This window comes from Cnephaeus nilssonii, assembly GCF_951640355.1.
Source record: "Cnephaeus nilssonii genome assembly, chromosome: X".
Classification (NCBI taxonomy): domain Eukaryota; kingdom Metazoa; phylum Chordata; class Mammalia; order Chiroptera; family Vespertilionidae; genus Cnephaeus; species Cnephaeus nilssonii.
In genome coordinates, this window is record NC_137071.1 from 127,052,016 (window position 1) to 127,079,198 (window position 27,183).

Here is a 27,183-nt window from a genome sequence, read left to right on the forward strand (position 1 = left end):
CTGGCGACATATGCCTGCCACATGCCTGGATGGGAGTGCACAGACCCCTCCCCCCCATATAAGACCGGCAGACAGACTGTAGAGCTCCTAGGTTAGGGTGTGGCTAGGCCTCACCCAATGCCTGGGCTGGGTCCAGGACTTCAGGGTGTGCCTAGTTTGCACACTGTGTGTGTCCACCCTCCCTATCCAACCATAAATGTCTTCCCTGCCTCCCTCTGGGGACCTCCAAGATCTAGGGTCCTCTCTCGGCTAGGTTGCCTGTCTGAGGTCAATTTATAGTGGCCTGGCTGTGTCTGTCTATCCTGCACTTTTTCATTGCTGTCTGTCCCCAGGTCTGTCCATCTACCTTGTGCGCCGCTCTGCCTGAATCTGACTTTCTCTGCCTCTTGTCATCTGTCCCTCCAGGTGCTCCTCTGCCTCCATCACTTCCCGTGTCCCCTTGTCTCTCGGGGCTGGTGTGCCCGTTTCCAACCTCTGTTTGGGGATGTATCTGGCTGTGTCCACCTATCTGCCAGTTGTGTCTCCTGTTTACGACTGGGCCTGCCCGTTGCCTCTAACGTGCTTGCACGCGCCCACCCCGTTAGTTTCTGAGTCTGCCTATAGTCTCTTTCTCCCAGTGAATGCCCCTTTGTCTATCTACCACTCCCCCATACCCTGTCTATCTTTCTGTCCTCTCTGTTGTCTGTCCTTGTGCCTGCCTGTCTCTATTTGTGACTGTTTCTCTTACTATCTCTGTCTCTCCTCTCTGCATCTCTACCCTCCATCCATCTCCCATCCCACTGTGTGGCTGACCCCTAAGTCAATTCTCTCTGCCTGCCTGGCCCTTTCTTTGGGTGTGGATCTACTCACTCAGTCTTTCTGTCCACTGCCCCTCCCCGCGACCAAGACCTACCCACACCTCAGGCTCCCTCCATGTGGGTCCAGATGAGGGGGGTTTCCGCCTCTCCTCACTACTTCCCCCCCCCCCCCCCCGCGCCCGCGGCCACAAGGAGGGAAACAAAATTAAAATGAAAACTTCTTCCCAGAAAAAAAAAAATCCGCGGGCCAGAGGGGCGCGAGCTGCGCTGATTGGCCACCGGGCGGGGCGGGGGCAGGTTCTAGAGAGCCGCGCGGCAGTGGGTCCCTGAGCTCTCTATCTTGTCTGAGTCCTGCGAACCGGTGGAGTTGAGAAGAGCCGAAAGGTGAGGAGGGGCGCTGGCCAGGGTGGGGGGCTTTGGAGACCCCAAGGCACGAATGGGGGCCCCGGGAGGGGCCTCAGGGGATCCCTGGAGACCTTTTTAGCATTAGTGGGGAATTGAATGGGAGAGGGGTCCTTTGGTAACTGGCTTCCAAGAGTGAATTCGGGAGTGGGTAGGAGTCCTCAGAGGGTGCTCAGGGCTGAGGATGGTGCTCCCTAAGATCCCTCCCCGTCCCAGGAAAGGGACTCAGGACTTGGGGCGGGCGTCTCCCGGAGGCAGTTTTAGCGATGATGGGGGCATAGAAGACGGGGACTGTAGATTGGCCTGGGGATCACAGAGACACCCCCCCCACCCCAGGAACACATCAGGTCCTGGAAGGGGTTGCTGATGAGGTCTCAGAGACAGCTCCTCCTCAGGAGGGGAAATTAGGGCTCAGGCAAGATTCCTGAGACACCCTGAGCCCAGGAAAGGTCTCAAGTCTGGAAGTGACTACAGTTCCTTCTGCCAGAAGAAGAGTGTTTAAGACTTGACAGGGGATCTAGGAAATACCTCTGGTTCCTACAAGGGGGATTCATGGAGGTTTCCAGGGCTCAGTTGGGAAATTGTCTCTGGCATCTAGTGAGGATATTCAGAGTTATGGCAGAGTTTGCCAAGTCAGGGGCTGGGGTCTCCAAGCCGGTCCCCACCCCCAGCCCAGTGGACAGGTTGCATCAGCTCTGGGCTAGGCTTGGGGCCCAGGCTTGGGGCTCAGGCGGGAAGGAGGAGGGTAGGAAGCATTGTGAGAAGTGGGGCAGTCAGCAGACACGTGGCCGGAGAGGAGATCTGGCCATGTGGTGAGGGTGAAGGGATGTGGGGGGTGGGGGACGGTTTGAGGGAGACCTGGCAAGGGAAGAGATAGTACAGCAAGAAGATAGAGTGAGTGTGAGGGTTGGGAGGAGAGGCTATCGCAGCTCCAGATGGCCATCTCGTCTGCTATGAGGTTGCTTTCTCTCTTTATTTCTTTCTCTTTCCTCCATCTTTATCTCTCCAAGTATGAGTAACTGTATCTCTCCTCTGATGCCCTTTTCTCGCTCTCATCTCTTCTCTCAGCCTCTCACTCTTTTGAAAAAATTTACTTTTTCAAGGAAATTTTATAGTTTACATTCAGTATGATTTGTGTTAATTCCAGGTGTACATCATAGGTGTATAGCTTTGTATACTTTACAAGGCGATCCCCCTGATATTTCAAGTACCCACCTCAGCCTTTTACTCTTCAATTCTCTCCATTTACGTCCCTGTCTCTGTCATCCTTCTGTTCCCTTTCCCCTCACCTCATCTCTGTTTCTGTTTCTCTCCCTGTCTGCCTCTAGCTGAACCCCTACCTCTTCACCTAGCTCTCCCACCTTGTAGCCCCCCTGCTCCATCTCTGACCCCCACCCCCTTTCCCTGCCCATAGGATGGAACTGCAGGACCCAAAGATGAATGGAGACCTTCCTGCGGGTGCTGTGGGGTGAGTCAGGGCCTGAGGGGTCTGGGTCAGAGGGTCAGGATTACCTCTCATCAGCCCCAACTTCTCCAGCTACAGGCAGGAACGTGAGGGCTTCCTGCACAGCCATAATTCTGCTCCTGGGAGGAAGTCAGCTGAGTTCATGGATGTGAGTGACCCTACAGGATCTGTCCCAGCTGCACCTTGCCCAGTTCATCTCCTCCCCTACTCTTCCCTCTTCCCAGCTACTCCCCTCCCCAGCTGTTTGCCTTTGGTAGCTGCTCCACCCTCTCTGGTTCCTCTCCACGTATAGATGCTCCCCTCCAAAATTTCTCCTAGTTTTCCCCTTCCTGGTTCTCCTTTTCCCAGCTCCTTCCCATCTTCAACTCCTTTTCTTTCCTAACTTCTTGGTTTCTCCTTTGGCCCTTCCTGGGCTTCTTCCTGTCCCAGTCACTTCCTCCCTAGTCTTTCTGGGACCCAGAGCTGGTCTCCTTACTTGCCCCCTCCCCTACCCATGTGTTCCTGGGCCTTGCCCCTTACCCACAGTTCGAGGGGAAGACATCATTTGGAATGTCAGTGTTCAACCTCAGCAACGCCATCATGGGCAGCGGCATCCTGGGGCTGGCCTATGCCATGGCCCACACAGGGGTCCTCTTCTTCTTGTGAGTCCTAAGCAGCCTGTGGGGGAGGGGGGCAGGGGTGTTTGGGGGCAGGCGGGAGGCCTTGGGGCCAAGTCTAAGTTGTGCCATCTGCCACAGGGCCCTGCTGCTGTGCATTGCTCTTCTGTCTTCATACTCCATCCATCTCCTGCTGACCTGTGCTGGTGTTGTAGGTGAGCCCCAGAGCTCAATCCAGACCCCTGACCCACTCCCCTGACCTGAGACACCAGATTTCAACCCAAACCCCCGACCCTGGACATTCCACCCTGACCCCAGATCTTGGACCCAAGACCCCAAACCCCACTTAACTCCCTGGACTCCAGACCCCAGACTGACCCTGGCCCTCAGACCTCATCTCCCAGATCCCAAATTCCCAATCCCCAGCCCTCAGCCCTTAGTCTGGCCATAAACCCCATTGTTCAGACCCTCCTCATCCCTAGACCACTACATTCCACCTCTAACCCCTCCCTTCAGTCTTTAGTCCCCACAACCATGAAGCCAGCTAGCTGTAGAACCCCGAGACCCCCTGGTCCTTAGACCCAAGCTTCCAAGCGTCCACTGCTCCAGATCTCAGACTTTATTCCCACCAGGGACTCAGACCATGTGTATGTGGTCTCAGACTATGTATATAGTGATTTGCCCCCAAGATCCCCACTACCAAACTCCAGCCCACCTCCTACCTTTTCCTTGGCCACAGTTCCTGACCACAGATCCCACCTCCCAGATTCCACCCCCAAGCCCAATTGTAACTAACTCTCACCCCTGGCCCCCATCAATCAGACTCAATTACTCTAAACCCCAACCCCCCAACTCCCAGGCCTTTTGGCCCCCAACCTCACCCCTGGTCCAGGAGGACCACAACCTGTTCCTTCTTGTCTCCCCCACAGGCATCCGAGCATATGAGCAGCTGGGACAGAGGGCACTGGGGCCTGTGGGGAAGGTGGTGGTGGCCATGGTCATCTGTCTGCACAATGTTGGGGGTGAGGATTCTGGGAGGTGGAGGGATCAGCTTGGGGGAAGAGGGTGGGGTGAGATGGGCTTCCCCAGGCTGGGCTGGGGAAAATGGGGTAAGGGGGTGAGGGAAAACCTTTTGTTTACACCTCCCCCCAACCTGTACCAGCCATGTCCAGTTACCTGTTCATCATCAAATCCGAACTCCCCCTGGTTATTGGCACCTTCCTGGAAATGGACCCTGAGGGGTGAGTGAGCAAACACCCCTTGGCTCTGATTCACAGGCCACTGACTCTGCCTGTCTGGTCTGGCTGCTGTCTTCAACTCTGTGTCCCAAATGTTCTACTTTGAGACTGTTGGCCACTTTGATCAGACTGCGATTCCTGTGTATTGTGATGCCAGCAGTATGTGTGACTGTTGCTCTGACTATAGGAGTCTAACAGACCGTGTTGATTTCTGTGACTGTTGTTCTGGTTGATTCCATCTGGTGGCTGAATCTGTATGTCCAGTGTACTCTCATGCTGATCATGCAACTACTCTCTAGCAGATCTAAACGCTGTGGATTTTGCTTCTGTTACTGTTGTATTGGCAGGTTCTCTGGTCAGCTGTCTGAAAGCTGACTACAGCTGTGTCCTGTATACTGTAATTCCAACCATGTGTATTTGACAGTTGTTTACTCTGACTTTCCATGTTCAACAGATTCTGTTTGATTCTGGGTCCATCAGGCTGGCTGAATCTGTCTCGCTTCTAAGTGTGTGGTCACTGACTCCAACAGTGTGTATGTGTGTGTGTGATGTATACTGTGGTGCCAACTATGTATATGTGATTTTCTCCAAATGTATGTGCCAATAGACTCCATCTCTGTTTAGTGACCATTGTTCTGGCAAATTCTCTCTGTGTGTGAGTGATCCTCACCTATAACTCTGTACATGCCCTCTGTATTGTTCCAACCATGTATGCTTGATTGTTGTTCTGAGTATGCATTCAAATGACTGCATATTTAAAATTCTGGATCCATATGCTGGCTGAAATTGTTCAGTTGTTTGGATATGATGGTTGATTCTGTGTCTCTTGTTAAATTTTTGGTTTGATTCTGAAACCATCCAGGTAGCTGGCAGTCTATGTACCTAGGTGTGTCTAATTATTATAATTAGCTCCCACTGTTTACATGGCCAATGATGCTTTGTTGGTTTATGTCAGTGTAACTATGTGTATGTATGAGATGTAACATAGTAGGCACTCAATAAAATTCTTTTGAACAAATGAGCAGTTGTTCAACTGATTCTGTATTAACTGTGTTGCCTGAGCACCTCCCTCCAATATCTATACAGATCCCAGTCTTTCTTCCAATAGTGTGGCCAGCTGGCTGATTCATATGGTCTCTATTTCTGTCTTTGATCACGTGGCCAAATCAGCCCAGCTACTTTCAGGTGTTCAACAAACCTTGAGCTGTTCAAACAACCACACGTGTGCTTCTGACTTTTTGTCTGACTCTGCATCGTTGTCTGCCAGCCAGCCTAATTATCAGACTATTGTTCTACCTGTCAGACACCAGGGTCATGGCTCACTCTGTGTCTGGAACTTTGTGTTGGACTATGTGAGTCTGACTGACTTGGGGTGTTGTTTACCCATCTGGTTGTGTATTCACTTGTGAGTCTGACAGCACAGTTTTGTCTAGCTGTGCATGTGTTCTTAGATGTACCCCTCTGACAGTGTCTGGCAGATAGTCTGATAATTAGTCTGGCTGTTTCTATCAATCTTGTTGTGCCATCATTGTAACCACCTGAATGACTTCTCATAGCTGAGGTGTTGGCTCATCTACTGATGACGGGCAGAAATCTGTCCGGCCATCTTTTGTCTGCCTGACAATTTTTTTTTTTGGCTGGCAACTAGTCACTATGTTTGCCTGTCTATCTAGGAGCTGGTTCTTGAATGGAAACCTTCTCATCATCATGGTCAGTGTGTTAATCATCCTGCCACTGGCCCTCATGAGACACTTGGGTAAGAGGCTTCCTGCGTTGGTCATAGGATAGTGGGGTTAGAGAAGGGTAGCCAGATTGAGAGAACCCCATTTTCAAGGGCTATTGAACACTAGGGGAGAGCTTTTTTGATGAGGGTTTTAACAGATGAATAGGAGTTTGCTCAATAGGAGTTTGCTCTGGAGGGGAGGCTGGTCCAGGCAGAAGTAAAAGCTTATGCAAAAGTGTGGCATAATTGGGCTGAGGGGATCTTGAAAGCTAGACTAGGGGTTTGATATTTGCTGTAGGGCAAGCATGTCAAACTCGTGGCCGGCGGGCCACATAAATAAGGCATGTGGCCCGCTTACTGTGAGTTTGACATGCTTGCTGTAGGGGGTCCCTGGATTTCTGAGTTTCTGCGTTATTGCTCCTTGCAGGCTACCTTGGATATACCAGTGGTCTTTCTCTGACCTGCATGCTGTTTTTTCTCATTTCGGTGAGTCTGAGAGAAGGACTTGAAGAAGTGGGGAGAGAGAGATTGGGGCATTGGGACACAGCCTTCCCTGTAAGCTCATTTCCCCATCCTTTCTTCTTCAGGTCATCTATAAGAAGTTCCATATTAGCTGTGATGTGGGCCACAATGAGACAGCAGCAGAGAGTAAGAGCCCCCCAGTCCATCCCATCCAGGGGCTCAACATAAGCTGTGAGGCCCAGATGTTCACAGTGGACTCACAGGTGGGTATGTAGCTCAATAGGGCTTGCACCACACTCAGGCCCTCTGGAGCCATGTATTGGACATTGGGGGCTTCCAAGTATCTGATATGAAGAGCAGTGCTGGGGCCAGGAGTATGGAGAATAGGGGATGGAACCCTATAGGTTCTGATCTGATGTACTTGGCCATTCCCCCAGATGTTCTATACAGTGCCCATTATGGCTTTTGCCTTTGTCTGCCACCCTGAGGTGCTGCCCATCTACACGGAGCTCTGCCGGTGAGTGGACAGGAAAGTGGGCATGTGTGATGAACCAACAGGTGGGGTGGTAGTCATAATGACTGACAATCCCTACAGCAGTTCTGGGACTGTAACTTGATTGTTGATTGTAGATTGTGCAAAGGGAGGGGTTTGAGGTGGTCAGGAGGTCTTGGGAGACACAGGAAAGTGACTGTTTATTGATTGGGGCTCAAGTATTTCACTCTTTTAACATCCAATACAGTTGTTAATGGACAGAGTGGGGCAGCAGAGATGATCAGATGGAGGTGGTGGCATGCACAGATGGGGACAGGGATATGACAGGACAAAAGGGGCTCAGGGATGATATGATAGGAGATGTGTGGATAATTAGGTATGGATGGTCAGATATAAGGGAGGGGCAGTGACAGTCAAATGGAAGGGAGAGGCAGAGATGGTCAGACAGAGGAGATGCACAATGATGGTCCTATGGGATGAGATATGGATGGACAGAGAGGGGAGGCTTGGCTAGTTACACAAGGGAGGTAGAGATGAAAATCCAAGAGTGTGCCAGCTGAATGTAAGCTCTGGGAGAAGGGGATCTGGAGGGTGGAGGCTGGTTTTGAGGGGCCTGGACCAAGTCCAGGGATATGGGCATTAGAATTCTATGACCTCTGTACCTTAGGCCCTCCAAGCGCAGAATGCAAGCTGTAGCCAACGTGTCCATCGGTGCCATGTTTTGTATGTATGCACTTACAGCCACCTTTGGATACCTTACCTTCTACAGTGAGTGGAGCTGGAGCCAGGGTTGGGTGGCAGCTGGGGTGGGGACTGGGGAGGCTGGTGGGGCAGGAACCTGAGCACTTTCCCTCCATGCCTCTGGACTCATCAGTTTCCAAATGGGTGGTATGCATCACACATGTAGATTTTGTTATTCTGTGTGTGTGTGTGAGGGGTGGTGGTGGTGGTGGGAGGAGGGACACTGGTTCTGGTTCTCCTGCCACATCCAGCATCCCTTGTCCCATGTCCCATGGCCCAGGCAGTGTGGAGGCAGAGATGCTACAAATGTACAGCCAGAAGGACCTGCTCATCCTCTGTGTGCGCCTGGCGGTGCTGCTTGCAGTCACTCTCACTGTGCCAGTTGTGTTATTCCCTGTGCGTGGGGACAAAGGGGGGGCATGGAGCAGAGGGACATGGGTAGAGGGTACAGGCATAGATGTTTGGATGGATGTTGGAGATAGGAATGGATGTAGGGATGGATGGAGGAGGCAGGGATGGACAGACAGGGAAGGCAGAGTTGTCAGACTGACAGAGAAAGCAAAAATATATGGTAGGACAGAGACAGTCGGGAGGACAGGGGTGTGGGGAAGCACAGGACTTGGTTGTAATGTCTGTAAGGAGGATCCTTTGGAAGATCAGGGGCCTCTGGGGGGACCTTGCCAAAGGCGGCAGCCCCTACCTTAACTTTTCCAAACAAGTCTGATCCCCCAGGTGTTTTTTTTTAATTGAGATATTATATGTGTACATATCTTACCCTTACCCCCCCCACCCCACACCCATACATGCCCTCACCCCCCAGAGTTTTGCGTCCATTGTTTATGCTTATATGCATGCATACAAGTCCTTCATTTGATTTCTTATCTCCCCCACCTCTCCCTAACTTTCCCCCTGTAATTTGACAGTCTGTTTGATGCTTTACTGTCTCTGTATCTATCTTTTTGTTCATCAGTTTATAATGTTCTTTATTATCCATAAATGAGTGAGATCATGTGGTATTTTTCTTTCATTGACTGGCTTATTTCACTTAGTATAATATTCTCCAATTCCATCCAGGTTGCTGCAAATGATGAGAATTCCTTCTTTTTTATGGCAGCATAGTATTCCATTGTGTAGATGTACCACAGTTTTCTGATCCAGTCATCTGCTGACGGGCACCTAGGCTGTTTCCAAATCTTAGCTATTGTAAATTGTGCTGCTATGAACATAGGGGTGCATATATCCTTTCTGATTGGTGTTTCTAGTTTCTTCGGATATATTCCCAGGAGTGGGATTACTGGGTCAAATGGGAGTACCATTTTCAGTTTTTTGAGGAAACTCCATACTGTTCTCCACAGTGGCTGCACCAGTCTGCATTCCCACCAGCAGTGCACGAGGGTTCCTTTTTCTCCGGATCCTCGCCAACACTTGTCGTTTGTTGATTTGTTGATGATAGCCATTCTAACAGGTGTGAGATGGTACCGCATTGTTGTTTTGATTTGCATCTCTCGGATAATAAGTCACTTTGAGCATGTTTTCATGTGTCTCTTGGCCTTCCTTCTGTCTTCTTTTGAAAATATTCTGTTTAGGTCCGTTGCCCATTTTTTAATTGGATCATTTATCTTCCTTTTATTAAGTTGCATAAGCTGCCTGTAGATGTTGGAGATTAAACCTTTATCAGTGATGGCATTTGCAAATATGTTCTCCCATGCAGTGGGCTTTCTTGCTGTTTTGTTGATGGTTTCTTTTGCTGTAAAACTCTTTATTTTGATGTAGTCCCATTTGTTAATTTTCTCTTTAGCTTCCATTGCCCTAGGGGCAGTGTCAGTGAAGAAGTTCTTTTGGCATATGTCTGAGATTTTGTTGCCTGTGGATTGCTCTAGTATTTTTATGGTTTCCCGTCTTATGTTTAAGTCCTGTATCCATTTTGAGTTTATTTTTGTGTATGGTGTAAGTTGGTGATCTAGTTTCATTTTTTTGCATGTGTGTGTCCAATTTTCCCAACACCATTTATTGAAGAGACTGTCTTGACTCCATTGTATGTTCATTCCTCCTTTGTCAAATATTAATTGAGCATAGTGGTTTGGGTCGATATCTGGATTCTCTATTCTGTTCCATTGATCTATATGTCTGTTCTTGTGCCAGTACCAGGCTGTTTTGAGAACAGTGGCTTTGTAATACAGCTTGAAATCTGGTATTGAGATCCCTCCTACTTTATTCTTCTTTCTCAGGATTGCTGCAGCTATTCGGGTTCTTTTTTTATTCCAGATGAATTTTTGGAGAGTTCTTTCTAGGTCTGTGAAATATGCTGTTGGTATTTTGATGGGGAGTGCATTGAATTTGTAGATTGCTTTGGGTAGTATGGACATTTTAATGATGTTGATTCTACCAATCCATGAACATGGTATGTTCTTCCATCTGTTTACGTCTTCCTCTATCTCTTTTTTCAGGGTCCTGTAGTTTTCCGCGTATAGGTCTTTTACCTCCTTAGCTAAGTTTATTCCTAGGTATCTTAATTTTTTTGGTGCGATGGTAAATGGGATTGCTTTTTTAGTCTCTCTTTCTGTAAGTTCACTATTGGTGTATAGAAATGCCATAGATTTCTTGGCGTTAATTTTGTATCCCGCTACATTGCCGAATTCATTTATTAAGTCTATTAGTTTTTTGATGGAATCTTTTGGGTTTTTTATGTACAATATCATGTCATCTGCAAATAAGGACAGCTTCACTTCTTCTTTTCCAATTTGGATGCCTCTTATTTCTTCTTCTTGCCTAATTGCGATAGCTAATACTTCCAGTACTATGTCAAACAAGAGTGGTGAGAGTGGGCATCCCTGTCTTGTTCCTGTTCTTAGGGGAAATGGTTTTAGTTTTTGCCCATTGAGTATGATGTTTGCTGTGGGTTTATCATATATAGCTTTTATTATGTTGAGGTATGATCCTTCTATTCCCACCTTGTTGAGAGTTTTTATCAAGAAAGGGTGTTGGATTTTGTCAAATGCTTTTTCTGCATCTATTGATATGACTATGTGATTTTTATCTCTCAATTTGTTTATGTGATGTATCACATTTATTGATTTGCGGATATTGTACCATCCTTGCATTCCTAGGATAAATCCTACTTGGTCATGATGTATGATCTTTCTGATGTATTGCTGGAGCCGATTTGCTAGTATTTTGTTGAGGATTTTGGCATCTATGTTCATGAGGGATATTGGTCTGTAATTCTCTTTCATTGTGTTGTCTTTATCTGGTTTTGGTATTAGGGTGATGCTGGCTTCATAGAAGGAGCCTGGAAGTGTTCCTTCCTCTTGAATTTTTTGGAATAGTCTGAGGAGGATAGATTTTAGTTCTTCCTTGAAAGTTTGGTAAAACTCTCCTGTGAAGCCGTCTGGCCCCGGGCTTTTGTTTGCCGGAAGCTTTTTGATGACTGGTTCAATTTCTTCCATAGTTACTGGCCTGTTGAGCTGTTTAGATTCTTCCTGATTGAGTTTTGGAAGGTTGTATTTGTCTAGGAATATATCCATTTCCTCCAGGTTGTCCAGTTTGTTGGAATAGAGTTGTTTGTAGTATTTTGTAACAATCCTTTGTATTTCGTCGGGGTCTGTTGTTATTTCACCTCTTTCATTTCTGATTTTGTTTATTTGGGTCCTCTCTCTTTGCTTCTTGGTGAGCCTGGCTAGAGGTTCATCAATCTTGTTTATCCTTTCAAAGAACCAGCTCTTGGTTTTGTTGATCTTTTGTATTGTTTCTTTAGTCTCTATGTCGTTTATCTCCGCTCTGATCTTTATTATTTCTTTCCTTCTGCTTACACTGGGCTTTTCTTGTTGCTCTCTCTCTAACTCTTTGAGTTTTTGGGTTAGGTAATTTATTACCATTGTTTCTTGTTTTTTGCAGTAGGCTTGTAGAGCTATGAACTTCCCTCTCAGGGCTGCTTTCGCTGTGTCCCATAGATTTTGGATTGTTGTGTTTTCATTGTCGTTTGTTGCCATGATGTTTTTTATTTCTTCCTTGATGTCTTTGGTAACCCAGTCATGGTTTAATAGCATGCTGTTTAGTCTCCATGTGTTTGGTTTCTTTGGATTGTTTTTATTGTAGTTGATTTCCAGTTTTATGCCACTGTGATCTGAGAAGATACTTGATATGATTTCTATCTTCTTGAATTTGGAGAGACTTTGCCTATGTCCTAACATGTGGTCTATCTTTGAAAATGACCCATGTGCACTTGAGAAGAATGTATATTCTGTGGCTTTGGGGTGAAATGTTCTGAAGATGTCGATTAATTCCATCTGGTCTAGTGAGTCATTTAGGATTGATGTTTCTGTGCTGATTTTTTGTTTAGAGGATTTGTCCAATGGTGATAGTGGGGTATTGAAGTCTCCTACTATGATTGTATTGCTGTCAATCTCTCCTTTGATATCTTCCAGGAGTTTTTTAATGTATCTTGGTGCTCCTGTATTGGGTGCATATATGTTTACCAGAGTTATTTCTTCTTGTTGGATTTCTCCCTTTAGTATTATGAAGTGGCCTTCATTATCTCTTGTAATGTCCTTCACTTTGAGATCTAATTTGTCAGATATAAGTATTGCTACCCCAGCTTTTTTTTCATTTCCATTCGCCTGGAAAACCTTTTTCCATCCCTTTACTCTCAGTCTGTATGCATCCTTTTTTTTGAGGTGGGTTTCCTGTAGACAGCAGATATATGGGTTTTGTTTTCTTATCTAATCTGTTACCCTGTGTCTTTTGATTGGGGCATTCAATCCATTTACATTTAAAGTTATTATTGATAGGCACTTATTTGTCGCCATTTTTATTCTATACCCCTGTGTTCCTTCTTTGCTTCCTCTTTCTTTCTTTCTTTCTTTCTTTCTTTCTTTCTTTCTTTCTTTCTTTCTTTCTTTCTTTCTTTCTTTTTTTCTTTTACATCAGACCCTTTAGCATTTCTTTCATTGCTGGTTTGGTGGTGATAAACTCCCTTAGCCCTTTTTTGTCTGTGAAGCTCCTGATTTCACCTTCAATTTTGATTGATAGCCTTGCTGGGTACAGTATTCTTGGATTGAGACCCTTCCTTTGCATGACTTTGTATATTTCATTCCATTCCCTTCTGGCCTGATGAGTTTCTGTTGAGAAATCAGTTGCTAGTCTGATGGGGGTTCCTTTGTATGTAACTGTCTGTCTCTCTCTGGCCGCTTTTAAGATTCTTACTTTGTCGTTGGTGTTTGCCAACTTAATTATAATGTGCCTTGGTGTCGGTCTTTTGGGGTTCATTTTGCTTGGAACTCTGTGAGCTTCTTGGATTTGTGTGGGTTTTTTCTTCCCTATATCAGGGAAGTTTTCTGTTATTATTTCTTCAAACAGGTTTTCTATTCCTTGCTCTGTTTCCTTTCCTTCTGGTACCCCTATTATCCTGATGTTGTTTTGTTTTGTGTTGTACCGAAGTTCCCTTAGGCTCTCCTCATGCTTTCTAATTTTTGTTTCTAGAAGCTGTTGTAATTGGGTATTTTTTTCCATCTTGTCTTCTAGCTCACTTATGCGGTCCTCTGCTTCTTCTAGTCTACTCTTGATGCTTTCTATTGAGTTCTTTACAGCAGTGATGTCATTTTTCATTTCTTCTTGGTTCTTCTTCATTTCCTCTTGGTTCTTACTCATATTGTCGAATTTGTCTTCCATCCTTTTCAGCCACCTTATGACCATTTCTCTGAATTCTTTCTCTGATAGGTTGTTTGCCTCTAATTCATTTACTTCCTTTTCTGGTGATGCCTGCTTCTCTTTCCTATGGGGGCTGTTTCTTTGTCTCCCCATGGTCTCTCTTCTCCGGATGTCTGGTTATATAGTTCTCTCTCTCTGGCGTTGATTTAAAGGTACAAAATACAACACAACCAGGCACAACACACAAGGCACTGAACAGAATTGTATTCACGATATTAATAACCTCCAATAAAGGTAACCACCAGAGAAAGACAAATTAGGGTATAGGAGTGGAAGAGGGAGAGTAAAAAGAAAGAACAACAACAACAACAACAAAGAGTGTGAATCTGAACTTGGGAAAAGAGCAGAAAAAAAAGGAAAAGAAAAAAAAGTAAGAGAGACAAGAACAATACTACGAGAGAAAAGGGGAACAAACTATATATATGGGGAGTAGACTCCACTAGAACAACCACTAAACCCAGCAAATTCCAGCAACACGAGCCTGGAGATTAATACAAACTGCAACACCAACTAGTATCAAGTGAGGCAAGGGAAAACAAAAGTAAAAAACAAACAAAAACAAAGCAAACAAAAGAACCAACCCACCAAACAAAAAGAATAATCAAAACAATCTCATAAAAAAACATAAAAATTCAATCTAATCAACATTCAAGCAAACAACAACAAAAGGCCAGAGAGAAAAATAATTTTTTTTTGGTAGCGTAGAGAGAGGTATGTATGGATTTGGAGCAGGGGGTTGGGAATTAGATATATAAGTAGGGTGAAATTTTAGCAGAGGGTAAACTGAAAAAGTAGGGAAAATCTATAGCCAGAAAGGGTTAAGAAAAACAGGAGACCAAAAGGGGAAAGGTTAGGAGAGTGATGGCAAAATGTTAGCGTTGAGATAGGGTAAGGGAAAGATGCAAATAGAATGTAGGACACTAATCCCAAAATACAAGAAAGGGAAAATCAAATGACATTAAAAAAAAGAGTAAAATAATAGTAATAATAATGCTGATTGAAAATAAAAATGTAATAATTAAAAAGGTGAAAATCGAGTGAGGAAAAAGAAAAAAAATTAGTTTCTTAAGTAAAAGATGCAAAAAATGAAAATAAAAAAATTAGAATAAAAAAAATTAAAAAAAATTGAAAAAGGAATTAAAAATTAAAAAATAGGAAGACTAAAATGAGCAGTAGCGGCTGTCATTCACTTCCTCTAATATTCTGTTTGGTATGCCTGTTTCCCAGTCTGGGCGGTATTTCAGTTCAGCTTCATTCCACTGCTTCTCAGTGTTGTAAGCCAGTCCTGCTTTTTGAGCCGGCCGTGTCTTAATTTCTCATAGTTATTTTTGATTACACCAGAGACAATTAGCGTTTCAGCCCCTGGGTGGCAGTGTTTCTGAATTGACTTCCGGGCCTCTGTAGCTTATTTTTTTTCCCCCTCTATGGCACTCACTACCGGTTTGTGGAGGTGTGCGCCTCAGAGCTGCCTCTCCAATGGTCACACCCAGCTCTGTTCCCAGGTTCCGAAAAAACAACTCCCCCCTGCAGTCTTTCAGGGTTTTTCCACCTGGGTTTTCCTATGTATTGGGCTTAGTAATCAGAGTCGGAAAGAGCCCAAGTGTGCGGACAGTGGGTCTGTGCGCCAGACTAAGTAGCCTGCACTCCTTTGAAAATTCTTAGTCTGATCCTCCTCGTCAGATTAAAATGAGTTTCTTTTAAGAGGTCACTTCTGTTAGCAGCTCAGAGGACCCCCTTCCACATTCACGGATCACGGCAGTTCCAACTGCCGCCGATTTTTCTAGGCACAGACCTCCCGGTTCCTGCTGGTCTTGCGGCTCGCACGCTTCCCTCCCACCGCGGGGATTAGAAACCACACCTTATTTCAGGCGAAATCTGACCTTTCCGTGGTGCAGTGAAGAGTTCCTTTGAATCTGAATGTTTGCGCCGATAGGAGACCTGTGTTCTGGTGCTCGCAGCTGTTCAGTGTTTGCAGTTGTCGCGGAAAGTCAGGTTTCCAATAAAGTCCTCCTTTCCTTGCAAGATGGCGAGGCGCCCAGTGAGCCCGCAGCTCCGGGAGGAGACCCAGCCCCTGTGGGTGCTGCATGGTCAGGGGAGCCCTGGCCAGCACTCCCCCGCCTTCTCCTGGAGTTTAGCTGTCCCTTGGCTTGCCAATATACAATCCCCCTGCGAACCTCCGTTGCTCCCACTTTCCACCCCAGGACCAGACTCCAAACAGGACTCTATTCCATCGCCATTTTTTTTCCTCCTCCCCCAGGTGTTTTGCTAGAATCTCTATGTTTAGTTTTTGGACATGAACTTGTAGAAGCATGTGCCTTCTCAAGGATACTTACCCTGCTTATTGTATCCAGAGGTTAATTTGAGTTCAAGCTGTTGTTACAATAAAAGGCTAATGAGGCAGGCAATCAAAGCTTATTTGGCTCCTTATGCCAACTAGCCCCTTAGCCTCTCTTTCACAGAAACATGTGTCAGAGTAATCATTCATCCATCATTCAGGGTCTGCAGGTCAGCTCTGGCACAGGGGTAGTAGTTGAAGGAAGGAGGCACAGATGTCTGCCTAGACAGAAGAGGGAGGCAAAAATGGTCAGACAGAGGGTAGTGGCATAGATGGACAGTCAGAATGAAGAAACAGGCTATACATAAAAAGGGTGGAGGCAGAAGTAGTAAGGTGTAAGAGGGACTAAGCTCTCAGATGAGGAGGTGAAATGACTAGAAAGAGGGGAGAGATAGTGAGATGGAAAGAGGCAGGGATCTCAGATAGGATGGAAGGACAAGTGGGTAGTCAGGGGAGGAGAGATAGAGGAGGAGGCAAAGATTTCAGACAGTGGGTAGAGGCATAGATGGATGATCTGACAGAAAGAAAGAGGCATGGATTATCGGAAGGGAGGTGGATGCTCATTCAGAAGTTGAAGGCGCAGATGGATGGTCAGATAAAGTGGAGACAGTCAGATGGAAGGGAAATCAGGGATCTCAGACAGAGGGTGGAGGCAAAGACAGATGACCACAAGGAGGGGGAGGCAGCATTTGGGCACTGACTTGTGTCCCACCCTACTCTGGCTACAGATCCGCCGGGCCCTACAGCAGCTGCTCTTCCCAAGCAAAGCCTTCAGCTGGCCACGGCATGTGGCCATAGCCGTGATTCTGCTCGTCTTGGTTAATGTCCTTGTCATCTACGTACCGACCATCCGGGATATCTTTGGGGTTATCGGTCAGTACCCAAACCCCAGTCCCCATCTAATATGGGCCTTGTACCCCAAACTTACATAGACTCTTATTCCTCCTGCTTATACTTCAGGGTCCACCTCAGCCCCCAGCCTCATCTTCATCCTTCCCAGTGTCTTCTACCTCCGTATTGTACCCTCTGAGGTGGAGCCCCTCTCCTCTTGGCCCAAGATCCAGGTGAGTTTTCCAGGGGATGGCTGGGAAAAGGTGGGTGCTCTGAGGATGGAGCACTCCAAGATGGCTAGAGATAGAAGGAACTTTTTCAAGAGGGGCCTGGGTGAAGATGGTACATCCAGAGAGAAAGGTGGTTAGTCTGAAAGAATGAAGAAGATTGTCTTAGGAAGGGGGTGAGCAAACAGAGAGCACCAGCAGGGTCTGGGAAGACAGAGGGGCACTCAATAAGGGGCTGGCATAGAGGGAGTGTTCTCCAGATGGAAGGTGCACTATTAGAAGAGAGTCAGGAGGACTTTCAAGGAGGGTGGAGGAGAATACTCCCTAAAAGGTTCTCGGAAGATGGAAGGAAGATTCAAGGAATGGTCTGGATTTAAGGAAAGAGGAGCACAAAGGAGAGTCAGAAATGAATGGGGACTCTCTGGAAGGCCTTGAAGAACATTCTCAGGAGGAGCTCTGCTGTGGTGACCCATCCAGTCTCATCTTCTTTCCCTCTTGTCCATAGGCTCTGTGTTTTGGTGTCTTGGGGGTCCTCTTCATGGTGATCAGTCTAGGCTTCATGTTTTTCAACTGGGCCACAGGCCGGAGCCATGTGTCTGGACACTGATTGTGCCCTGTTCCAGCAAGACTCCTGTGCGCATGCATCTCTGTGTGTGGAGGAAGATGGAGCCACTCTACCAGGTCCCTCCTGTCTGGTGTGTGAAGGTGGCTGGTTCCCATTAACATGGCTGTCGAAAGTAGGTGGCCACAGAGACTGCAGAGTGGTCCACTGTCCTCCCCAGGGATGCTGAGCTTGGATCATGGTCCTAATCTCAACTCCACAGGAGCAGGAGGAGGCCAAGTCCTCAGAGAGCCCCTGCCCAGCCCAGTCCTTTTTGCCTCCTCCTGGTAGAATCTGTCAGGATTACACTCAAGTTAAAGGGGAAAATAAAGATGTTACTTGCAACGCTTGCCTTAGCCTTCTGATCTATTTTTAAAACTTCTTGGTGGAGCTTGCTTAGGTTCAGACAGGGGTAAACTGAGACGCTGAGAGTAGTATTGAGCTGACTCTCATATGTTCGCTCACTTCTCCACTCCTTCAGTAACTTGCTACCCAACTCATTGTTTCATTCACTTGCTCATTTCAGAAACATCTATTGAGAGCCTACTAGGTGCCAGGCAGTGTTCTAGGTGCAGGGGTACAGCAGTGAATTAAGCAGACAATTAGCCCTGGAATTGATGTTCCAGCACCAGAATGGGAGAATTATGGCCCACAGGCCAAATTCAACCCACGATCTATTTTTGGCCCTTGAACTAAGAATGGTTTGCATATTTCTAATTGATTGAAAAAAATCAAAAGAATAATTTGTGACACTTGAAAATTATATGAAGAAAGAGTTGAATTTCATATTGAAAAGAGCCCTAAGTTAGCCCTAAGTTCTGAACATGATTAATGCACACAGGCGCGCACAGACACACACACGCGCGCGCGCGCACACACACACGCAATAAATAAAATTTCTAGGTTTAAGAGACAATTCTAAAGGATAAGGTGAAGATCCCGCAAGGTCCCAGAGAAAAAAGAGGAGAAAATACAATGGAGACGTTCTTCAAAGAGATGATGAGAAATAACTTTGAACCTAGATTTCTATATCTAGCCAAGATAATCCATATGAAAGCAAAAATATTTCAGAAAATTCATCATGTACATGCCTTTTCTGAAAGGATTATTATAGTATGTGATTCAGCAAGAAGAAAAAAAATGGATTTAGGAGGAAGGAGGGGGTTCTAATAAGCAATGCTGAGGGGAAAAACAATAAAATTTATTGAAAAGTTTAAATAAGTTTTAATTGTAAAATTTAAAAATTAAAATCTTAAACTAAAGTTCTAGGTAATATAAACATGGAAGATGAGGGGAGGGACAGGAAAGAAAAGAGTTCTTGTTTTATATATTGCTCTGGCCAGTGTTCTCAGTGGTTAGAGCATTGCCCCGAGCACTGAAGGGTTGAAGGTTTGATTCCTGGTCAAGGGCACATACCTGGGTTGCAGGTTTGATCCAGGTGCGTGCGGGAGGCAACCAATTGATGTGCCTCTCTCACATGGATGTTTCTCTCTCTCCCTCCCTTCCTCCCTCCCTCCTTCCCTTTCACTCTTTCTAAAAAAATCAGTGGAAAAAGTATCCTTGGGTGAGGATTAACAACAAAAAAAGAGATGGATATAGATTCTAATGGTAGAATTGTAGATAGTTAAGAGCACTTACCTTTTAGAGTGTAAACTTTAAAGCCAGGCTGCATGGTTTCAAATCTGGTTTCTCAACTTACTAGCTGTGTAACCTTGTTTAAGTCAAATAACCTTTCTGTGCCTCAGTCTACTCAAATAAACCAGGGATAACTAGGGTATCCAATTAATTGGATTACTATAATGATTAAATGAGTCAATATATGTAACACCTTAGACTAACACCTGTCATGTGATAAGTGCTATGTATATTTTTATTGTTGTTAGTAATGACTTAAAATGTTTAATATTAAAATGTAAAGCCAATAGTTGTTGGCTTCCTTCCCTAAACCCAGGCCTGCAGGTGCCACAGAAGAGGTGAGGAGGTGTTTGGATTTCAGGACTATTTCTAGCAATAAAACTTGATGGGATGAGATGGCTTAGAGTAGGAAAAGGTTGGAGGCCACAGATAGAGAATAAGCTGAGGTGGAGCTTTCTAATTGTAGCCAGAAAAGCTCATATTTTTGGGAAGGCTCATTACCTGTTCTATAAACACCACAGAGTAGAAAAGTGGTAGGGTTGGCTCAGTGCCAGTCTGAGGTGGCATGGTCACATCAAGGCATAGTGGGGTTGAAAAGCTCATAGAAAAGTTCAGCCTGGCTGGCTAGTAACTAGGTATTCCTTCCCTAGCCCTCCATCCTCGGGGTAGGCAATTACAGTGATTAACACCCCACTCTTAATGGTGCTTGTCCTGCTGGGTGTTGTTCACAGACAATATTTGGCAAAGCAAGTCAGAAACTTCATGCTTGGCCAAAGAATGGAGAAGGATAATTGAATGCCTAATGATTCTTTCTCCTTGATTCTGGGAAATTAGGAAAGTATTAAAAAGTGGTGGTGGTGGTGGTGGGGTAGGTGGGTTCAGAAGTGGGGATTCCCAAGGAAGGGTGTGAGGCAGGATAGAAAGAAGTTCAGGAAAGATCCTGACAAGTGCAGTGAGGAAGTAAGAACCCACATCCTCTCACTGGAGCCCCCACCTCTGGGCTTGATCAAAGGGAAACAGTTAATGGCAGGAAACTCCTGTGGTGGTCTTTGAAGTCACAACAAGGCCCCCTCCCAAACAGAAGGTGGAGTCAGAATTTGGCGCCACAAAGCTTGGAGACAACCCTCCCCTTAGAAACAAAATCCCAAGAAGCAACCGACCACAGAACACCTAACTTGTGGTTTGGCCTGTGTCCACTTGAATGCATACTTCTTGCTTCTTTCACAGCGGTGCTCACACCCTGGCCTCTTTCTTTTTCTCTATCTGAATAAACTTGCTTTGTTCTCACTTCAATTCTTTCTTGACATTTTTCCTGGGTGAGTCAAGGACCTGGAGGTCCCCTGACACTCAAAAGGTCCCCCACTGTGCAAGGGTAAGACCAGCCCCCCTCCCATTCCCTTGCAGAAGCTGTCCATAACAGGTGGAGGGATTGTGGATTTCCAAGGGAGCATGTGCAGTTCCCAAACATGTTTGGAACATATCTAGCTACTAGTATACATAACATGTCTCTCTCTCTCTCTCTCTCTCTCTCTCTCTCTCTCTCTCTCTCTATATATATATATATATATATATATATATATATATATATATACTTAAATATATTTTATTGATTTTTCACAGAGAGGAAGGGAGAGGGACAGAGAGCCAGAAACATCGATGAGAGAGAAACATGGATCAGCCGCCTCCTGAACACCCCCCACCGGGGATGTGCCCACAACCAAGGTACATGCCCCTGACCGGAATCGAACCTGGGACCCCTTAGTCCACAGACCGACGCTCTATCCACTGAGCCAAACCGGTTTCGGCAACATGTCTCATTTTAATGTTAAATCTCCACCTCTGGATGTAATTTTTAGTATACTAATGAAGAAAAGTTCCTCCAACCTTGGCTTGGGAAGGGGTTTCAGGTGCAATCCTGGATTTTTCCAGTGCAAACATTTCTTGAGGGTGGTCCTTGGATTTCTCATTTGCTTCCTGTGAGCAGGCTTAGCTCGCCCTGGAATTTACGCCTTTTTTTTTCCTAGTTCAGCCTGCTTTTTGTCAGGGGATATGTTGGAGAGAATACAAGAAAGTCAGTAGAAGTTTAAAGATTAACTAATGATGTGGTGGCACAACCTGGTGACATGAAGAAGGAGAGTTTTTGTGCATTGCTAAGCAAGAATCTGCTTTAATCATTCACCATTGTAAATGCTTTTTAAATTTAAAGTTCTTTTTGCCCCCAAGTGAGTACTATATCGAATTTAAAAATTAATTCTATTGCAATTCTGATAGTTGCTTTACTTTGAACCTTACTGGATATTTAGACAGCTACAAACCACTCACTTTGATATGTATGTACATATTTTTATTTTTTTAAATAGCCAAGATTTTATTTTTCTCTGATTTTAAAAATATATTTTATTGATTTTTTTTTACAGAGAGGAAGGGAGAGGGATAGAGAGTTAGGAACATTGATGAGAGAGAAACATCAATCAGCTGCCTTCTGCACACCCCCTACTGGGGATGTGCCCGCAACCAAGGTACATGCCCTTGGCCGGAATCGAACCTGGGACCCTTCAGTCCGAAGGCCGGTGCTCTATCCACTGAGCCAAACAGGTTAGGGCTATGTACATCTTTTTAAAAGCTAAATAAATATCTTGCCAGCCCATAACCCACGAATGACTTTCTTAAGAGCCTTGGACCAATCTCTTTTAAATATAATGTCAAGGAAGATAAGCACCCCATCACTCTCTCACCTGGGAGTTTAACCTGGGTGCCTGGCTCCAAGCTATAAATAGTTCAGTCACTTGCCATAGAGATAGATTAATTTTTCTTTCAGATTAAGGCAATTAGCTAGCACAGCTGACTACTACAGTTAACAGGTGAATTTAGGTCTTGCCTGGGGGTATTTGGTTTTCACACTTGGATGCTGCTATAAAGACAGGCCAATGAGCTGCACACTTGGACTTTCCAGCTCCTTCCACCATTTTTGGAATATATGAAACACTACACCTTAAAGTGTGGTGTCTGGTTTCCTAAACAGCTGCCCCAGGGGCCAGATGATGCAATCTAGAAATATGGGGGAGTTAATATCTGTTGGGTACATTTTGACCATTAAGAAAAGAAACTGGGAATGAGCCAGGCAAATTCTCCCTCCTTCCTCCCTCTCACGCACTATTCTGTGCATGGTTTCTTTGTATTGTTTGGCGAATAAAAAAAATGCTTTTATTGATTTTTAGAGAGAGGAAGGGAGAGGGCTAGAGAAATAAAAACATCAATGAGAGAGAAACATTGATCTGCTGCCTCCTACACACCCCTTACTGGGGATTGAGCTGCAACCTGGGTATATGCCCTGACTGGGAATTGAACCGTGACCTCCTGGTCGACACTCAATCACTGAGCCACGATGGCCGGGCAAGGATAATTTTTGAACAGCACAGGAAAACAAGAAAAGGTGCTGGTGGGCCACCAGAAATACTGAGGCACTCCTAGGAGACAGAAAGGTGGGATCAAATTGATAGAGAAATCCAAGGAGACAAAATTGCAGTTAAAATCACCAGAGGCAAGAGCTGTTCTTTGTAACAGTCTTTTAAAAAAACTCCAATCTCAGAATGAAAAAGGAGAAAGAGGGAATACTACGCTGCTGTAAAAAGGAAGGAACTCCTACCATTCGCAACAGCATGGATGGACCTGGAGAGCATTATGCTAAATGAAATAAGTCAGTCAGAGAAAGATAAATATCACATGATCTCACTCATTTGTGGAATATAATGAACAACATAAACGGGTGAACAAACACAGATCCAGAGATAGAGAAAGCATCAATCAGACCGTCAAACCTCAGAGGGAAGGTGGGGGAGGGTGGGGATAAGGGGAAGAGATCAACCAAAGGACTTATATGCATGCATATAGGCCCAACCAATGAACACAGACACCAGGGGGGTGAGGGTATGAAATGGGAGGTGGGGGGGAATTGGGGGATAAGGACACATATGTAATACCTTCATCAATAAAGAATAAAAAAAAAGAAAAAGGAGAAAGAGCAAGAGTGGGCCTTAGGTAAGTTATTGGGTGGAGGGGGGCAAAAAGGGGGAAATCAGAGACATCTGTAATACTGTCAACAATAAAATAAAATAAAATAAAACAAAATAAAATAATTTTTAAAAAGTTCATTTGTAGATTTTCCTCCAGCACCTCATAGATTGGCTAGAAGCTGCCACTTTCACCTCTATAATGAAACTCCAAGAATTGTTCTTTAACGAAAGTGAACAATCTATCTGCCCAACCTTCTGTATAATAACCATGAACATTAAAACATTTGATCATGTAATACGCCACAAATACAACCGTGAGAACCCCGTTAAATGTAGAAAAATGTAAGGAACATTTTCTAAACACGATATAATCAAACTAAAACAACGTTTTATACTAAGAAGTTTTATAAAACATCCTTAAAGTCTATCTGAAGATGGCTGCTTGAACCAACTTGTCTACCTCCCCAGTGATCCACTGAAATGACAGAAGAATTAATAAAGTACAGATGTTCCTTGACTTATAATGGGGCTATGCCCTAATAAACCCATCATAAGTTGAAAACTCATTTAATACTGAACATTATAGCACAGCGTAGCCTACCTCAAACTTGCTCAGAGCATTTACATTAGCTCTAGTTGGGCAAAATCATCTAACATAAAACCTATTTTATAATAAAGTTTTGACTATCATGTAATTTATGTGTAAACACAAAACACAATAAAAAACACCCTGAAAATAGTACAAGAATATCAGTTGTTTACCCTCATGATTGGGTGGCTGATGAAGCTGTGGCTCATTGCCACTCTCCAGTATCACAAGAGAGCACTGTATCAAATATTGCTAGCCTGGGAAAACATCAAAATTCGAAGTACGGTTTCCACTGAATGCATATTGCTTTTGCACTATTGTAAATTTGAAAACTTGTAAGTTGAACCATCATTAGCGGGGAAACCATCTGTACTGGAAAATAAGAAATTCTGAAGAATTCCTTAAAAAAAAAGAAATAAGTTCAGATAAGATATAAAAGGGTGAAGGGAACCAGAAGCCAAAATAAGCAGGAGGAATCAACTAAGAAGATAAGAGTATATCCAGAGAAACTCAAAGCTGAGCATAAATGGATGGAAAAAGCAAGAACTACCCCCAGAACTAAAGGGCTAGTTGGGCCTACAACACTCTTACACCAGCAGGTGGCACTCTAATAACCTTTAATGACTGAACTTTCTACCTACTACCTAGGAAGGGCTCCCTAAGATAGGTGTGGGTAATGTCGAGAAAGGAGCACATCAGGGTCTGAGGTACCCTCAACCCATCACAGTAATAATGAAGGAGAGAAGCACATTTGTAGAGAGGGAACTACTTCAGCCTATCTGTTCCCTGGTTAATCACCCTAAAGAAAAGAGGATGGTCAGCGTGTCCTACCCCTTTATATAGTGTCTGAACCAGGTCCCATACAGTGATAGCTTGATTCATACATTTTATGAATATAATATTCATATAAAACTATAAAACACATAATATGTTGCCCAAAGCACCATTGGCTTATGTCATTGGTGCAAAAACAATGTTCCCATAAGCACATGTTTTTCTAAGAAATAATAAATCTTAATAGAGCCAACAGAGTGAACTGAACTGGACCAAATCTAGGCAACATTATGGAGCCAGTGTAGTGTTCTCATTGTCTCCCAGTTTTCTTTCTTCCTCTGTCCCCCATCCAGTACTTTCCTGATTTCTAAAGTCTAGTGTTCCATCAAAAGTAGAAAAGTTATGATGACTGTGGTTCTCATATGTGGTTGGTTGGCTGACTTTCAGTGTAAAGGTTCCACACCCTTGGCAGTGCCCCTCAAGCCCTCTGTCTCTAACGGAGAAACAGAAGATCTGTTTTCTCTAACAGTTTCTTCAGGTGTCAATGGGATAATAGGGGCTGAGCACTTCCCTGAGCCTCAGGTCCCCACCACCCTTATAGGTTCTTGTGAGAAATAGAGACTAACAACAGAAACTGAATTGAACAAAAAAATGTACAAACTGTGTATGCAACCAATAATAAAACATTAGAGAAAACACAAAAATACCTTAAAAGTGGAGACATAGCCCAGGTTCTTGGATGGAAAGACTTGGCAATGTAAAGATGTCATTATCCCCCAAATTGATCTATAAATTCAAAGGAATTCCAATCAGAATCCCAATAGTTTTTAAAAAATCATGGAGCTTGACCAGCAGATTCTAAAATGTACCTTATGGGCGGATAAAAAGCTGTGGTACATTTACACAGTGGAATACTACACGGCCATAAAAAGGAAATGTTACCTTTTGCAACAGCATGGATGTATCCAGAGAGCATTATGCTCAGTGAAATAAGCCAGTCAGAGAAAGACAAGTACCATATGATTTCACTCATATGTGGAATCTAATGAACCAAATGAACTAACAAACAAAATAGTGTCAGACTCTTAGAGAACAGACTGACAGGTGTGTCAGAGGGGAGGGGGCTGGAGGGATAGATGGAAAAGATGAAGGAATTAAGTGGAAAAAACACACCCTTCATAGATATACTAGACAACAGCATGGTGGTCACCAGAGGGGAAGGGAGTGGGGGGGGGGAGGTAGAAGAGTCTTTAGGGGGGATAAATGGTGATGGAAGGGGACTTGACTTGGGGTGGTGAACACATAATACAATGCACAGATGATGTATCATAGAATTATATACCTGAAACTATATACTTTTATTAACCAATGCCATCCCAATAAATTCAATAAAATAAAATGTACATGGAGAGGCAAAGGGCCTAAAGAAGGACGGAGTGGGATGACTTTCTTTCTGGATAATCAGTCAATTGTGGAGCTGCAGTCCCTGACATAGGATCATGCTGAGACAGAAGAAAAAGCAGAGAAACAGACCCCCACACAGGAACTCTTTACGTATAGCTGATGTGGCCCCCAGAGTAGTGGGGACAAAAGGGCCCATGCACCGTCAACTTTCTCCTTTAAGATGACTACAGAAACCCCGTCTCTCATCCTATCTGCCTTTACTATAGAGCTCTGCACACAGTCAAAGCCTCATAAGTGCCTTGGGATCAATGGATTGACTTAGAAACTGTACCATCCTTCTACTTGCCTACCCTCACGGAGAGATCTCCTGTCTGACGCTTAAAATCTCTCAATTTAAATACTCCTTTAGCCAGGGTTTTCAACTTTGGCACCACTGACATTCGGGGTCAAATAATTCTTTGAGGGGGTTGCTGTCCTATGCATTGTAAGATGTTTAGCAGCATCTACCGACTAGATGCTAGTAACTTCACTCACCTCCAGACTCAGATAGAGAACAGACTAACAGGTGTCAGAGGGGAGGGGGTTGTTGAATGTTGTCTTGCGTGGGGGAGGTAAAATTCACACTCCTTTCCCCCTGCCATCCTCCTTGTGACTGATTTTATTTTTTAATTGCCCTTGTGGCAGATTTTAGAATGTTCACAAATAACCTATAAACTAACCCCCATTTCTCCCAGAGGATTGCACAATCTCACCCTTATGGTCAGACTTAGCCATATGATGACCCAATTCATTCTTAGCCACACTATCCTTTCTCTCTGCCAGGCCACTTGTGTGGCTGCTCTGTGTCCTTGGGTCCTGACATGAGGGTGTTGATAATGTGGAGGAGAGCCCCAGTTTAGCTGAGAGGGACAAGAAGCACGAGTGATAAACTGTGGTCGTCTGTCATTTCAGCATAACCCAGTTGGCTCTGAGCCCATATCCCTCCCCACCAGAATAAACCCCGGTGTGAAATTATAAAAAACACACATGCCAGCCTCTTCCCCCGGTTCCTGGCATAGACCACCTAAAACCCTTATAACTAAGAGCACTATTTGTTCTAATGAGGCAACTCTGAGGTGGCCCCGGAATGGGAGCTGTTCACAAGAAAGACC

At 44.8% G+C, this 27,183-nt stretch overlaps 1 protein-coding gene across 1 annotated transcript; it reads left to right on the forward strand.

The window, feature by feature from the left end:
- The first annotated feature begins 1,149 nt into the window (after positions 1 to 1,149).
- SLC38A5 (solute carrier family 38 member 5) lies at positions 1,150 to 17,826 on the forward strand. Its single transcript, XM_079764357.1, has 16 exons — positions 1,150 to 1,181; positions 2,614 to 2,667; positions 2,737 to 2,812; positions 3,190 to 3,305; positions 3,402 to 3,475; positions 4,190 to 4,282; positions 4,423 to 4,501; positions 6,172 to 6,254; positions 6,649 to 6,707; positions 6,809 to 6,946; positions 7,121 to 7,200; positions 7,844 to 7,944; positions 8,198 to 8,313; positions 16,687 to 16,831; positions 16,919 to 17,022; positions 17,522 to 17,826. Exons 2-16 carry the CDS (start codon positions 2,615 to 2,617, stop codon positions 17,621 to 17,623), a joined length of 1,419 nt encoding a protein of 472 aa, XP_079620483.1. The 5' UTR covers positions 1,150 to 1,181; position 2,614; the 3' UTR covers positions 17,624 to 17,826.
- Positions 17,827 to 27,183: the final 9,357 nt, after the last annotated feature.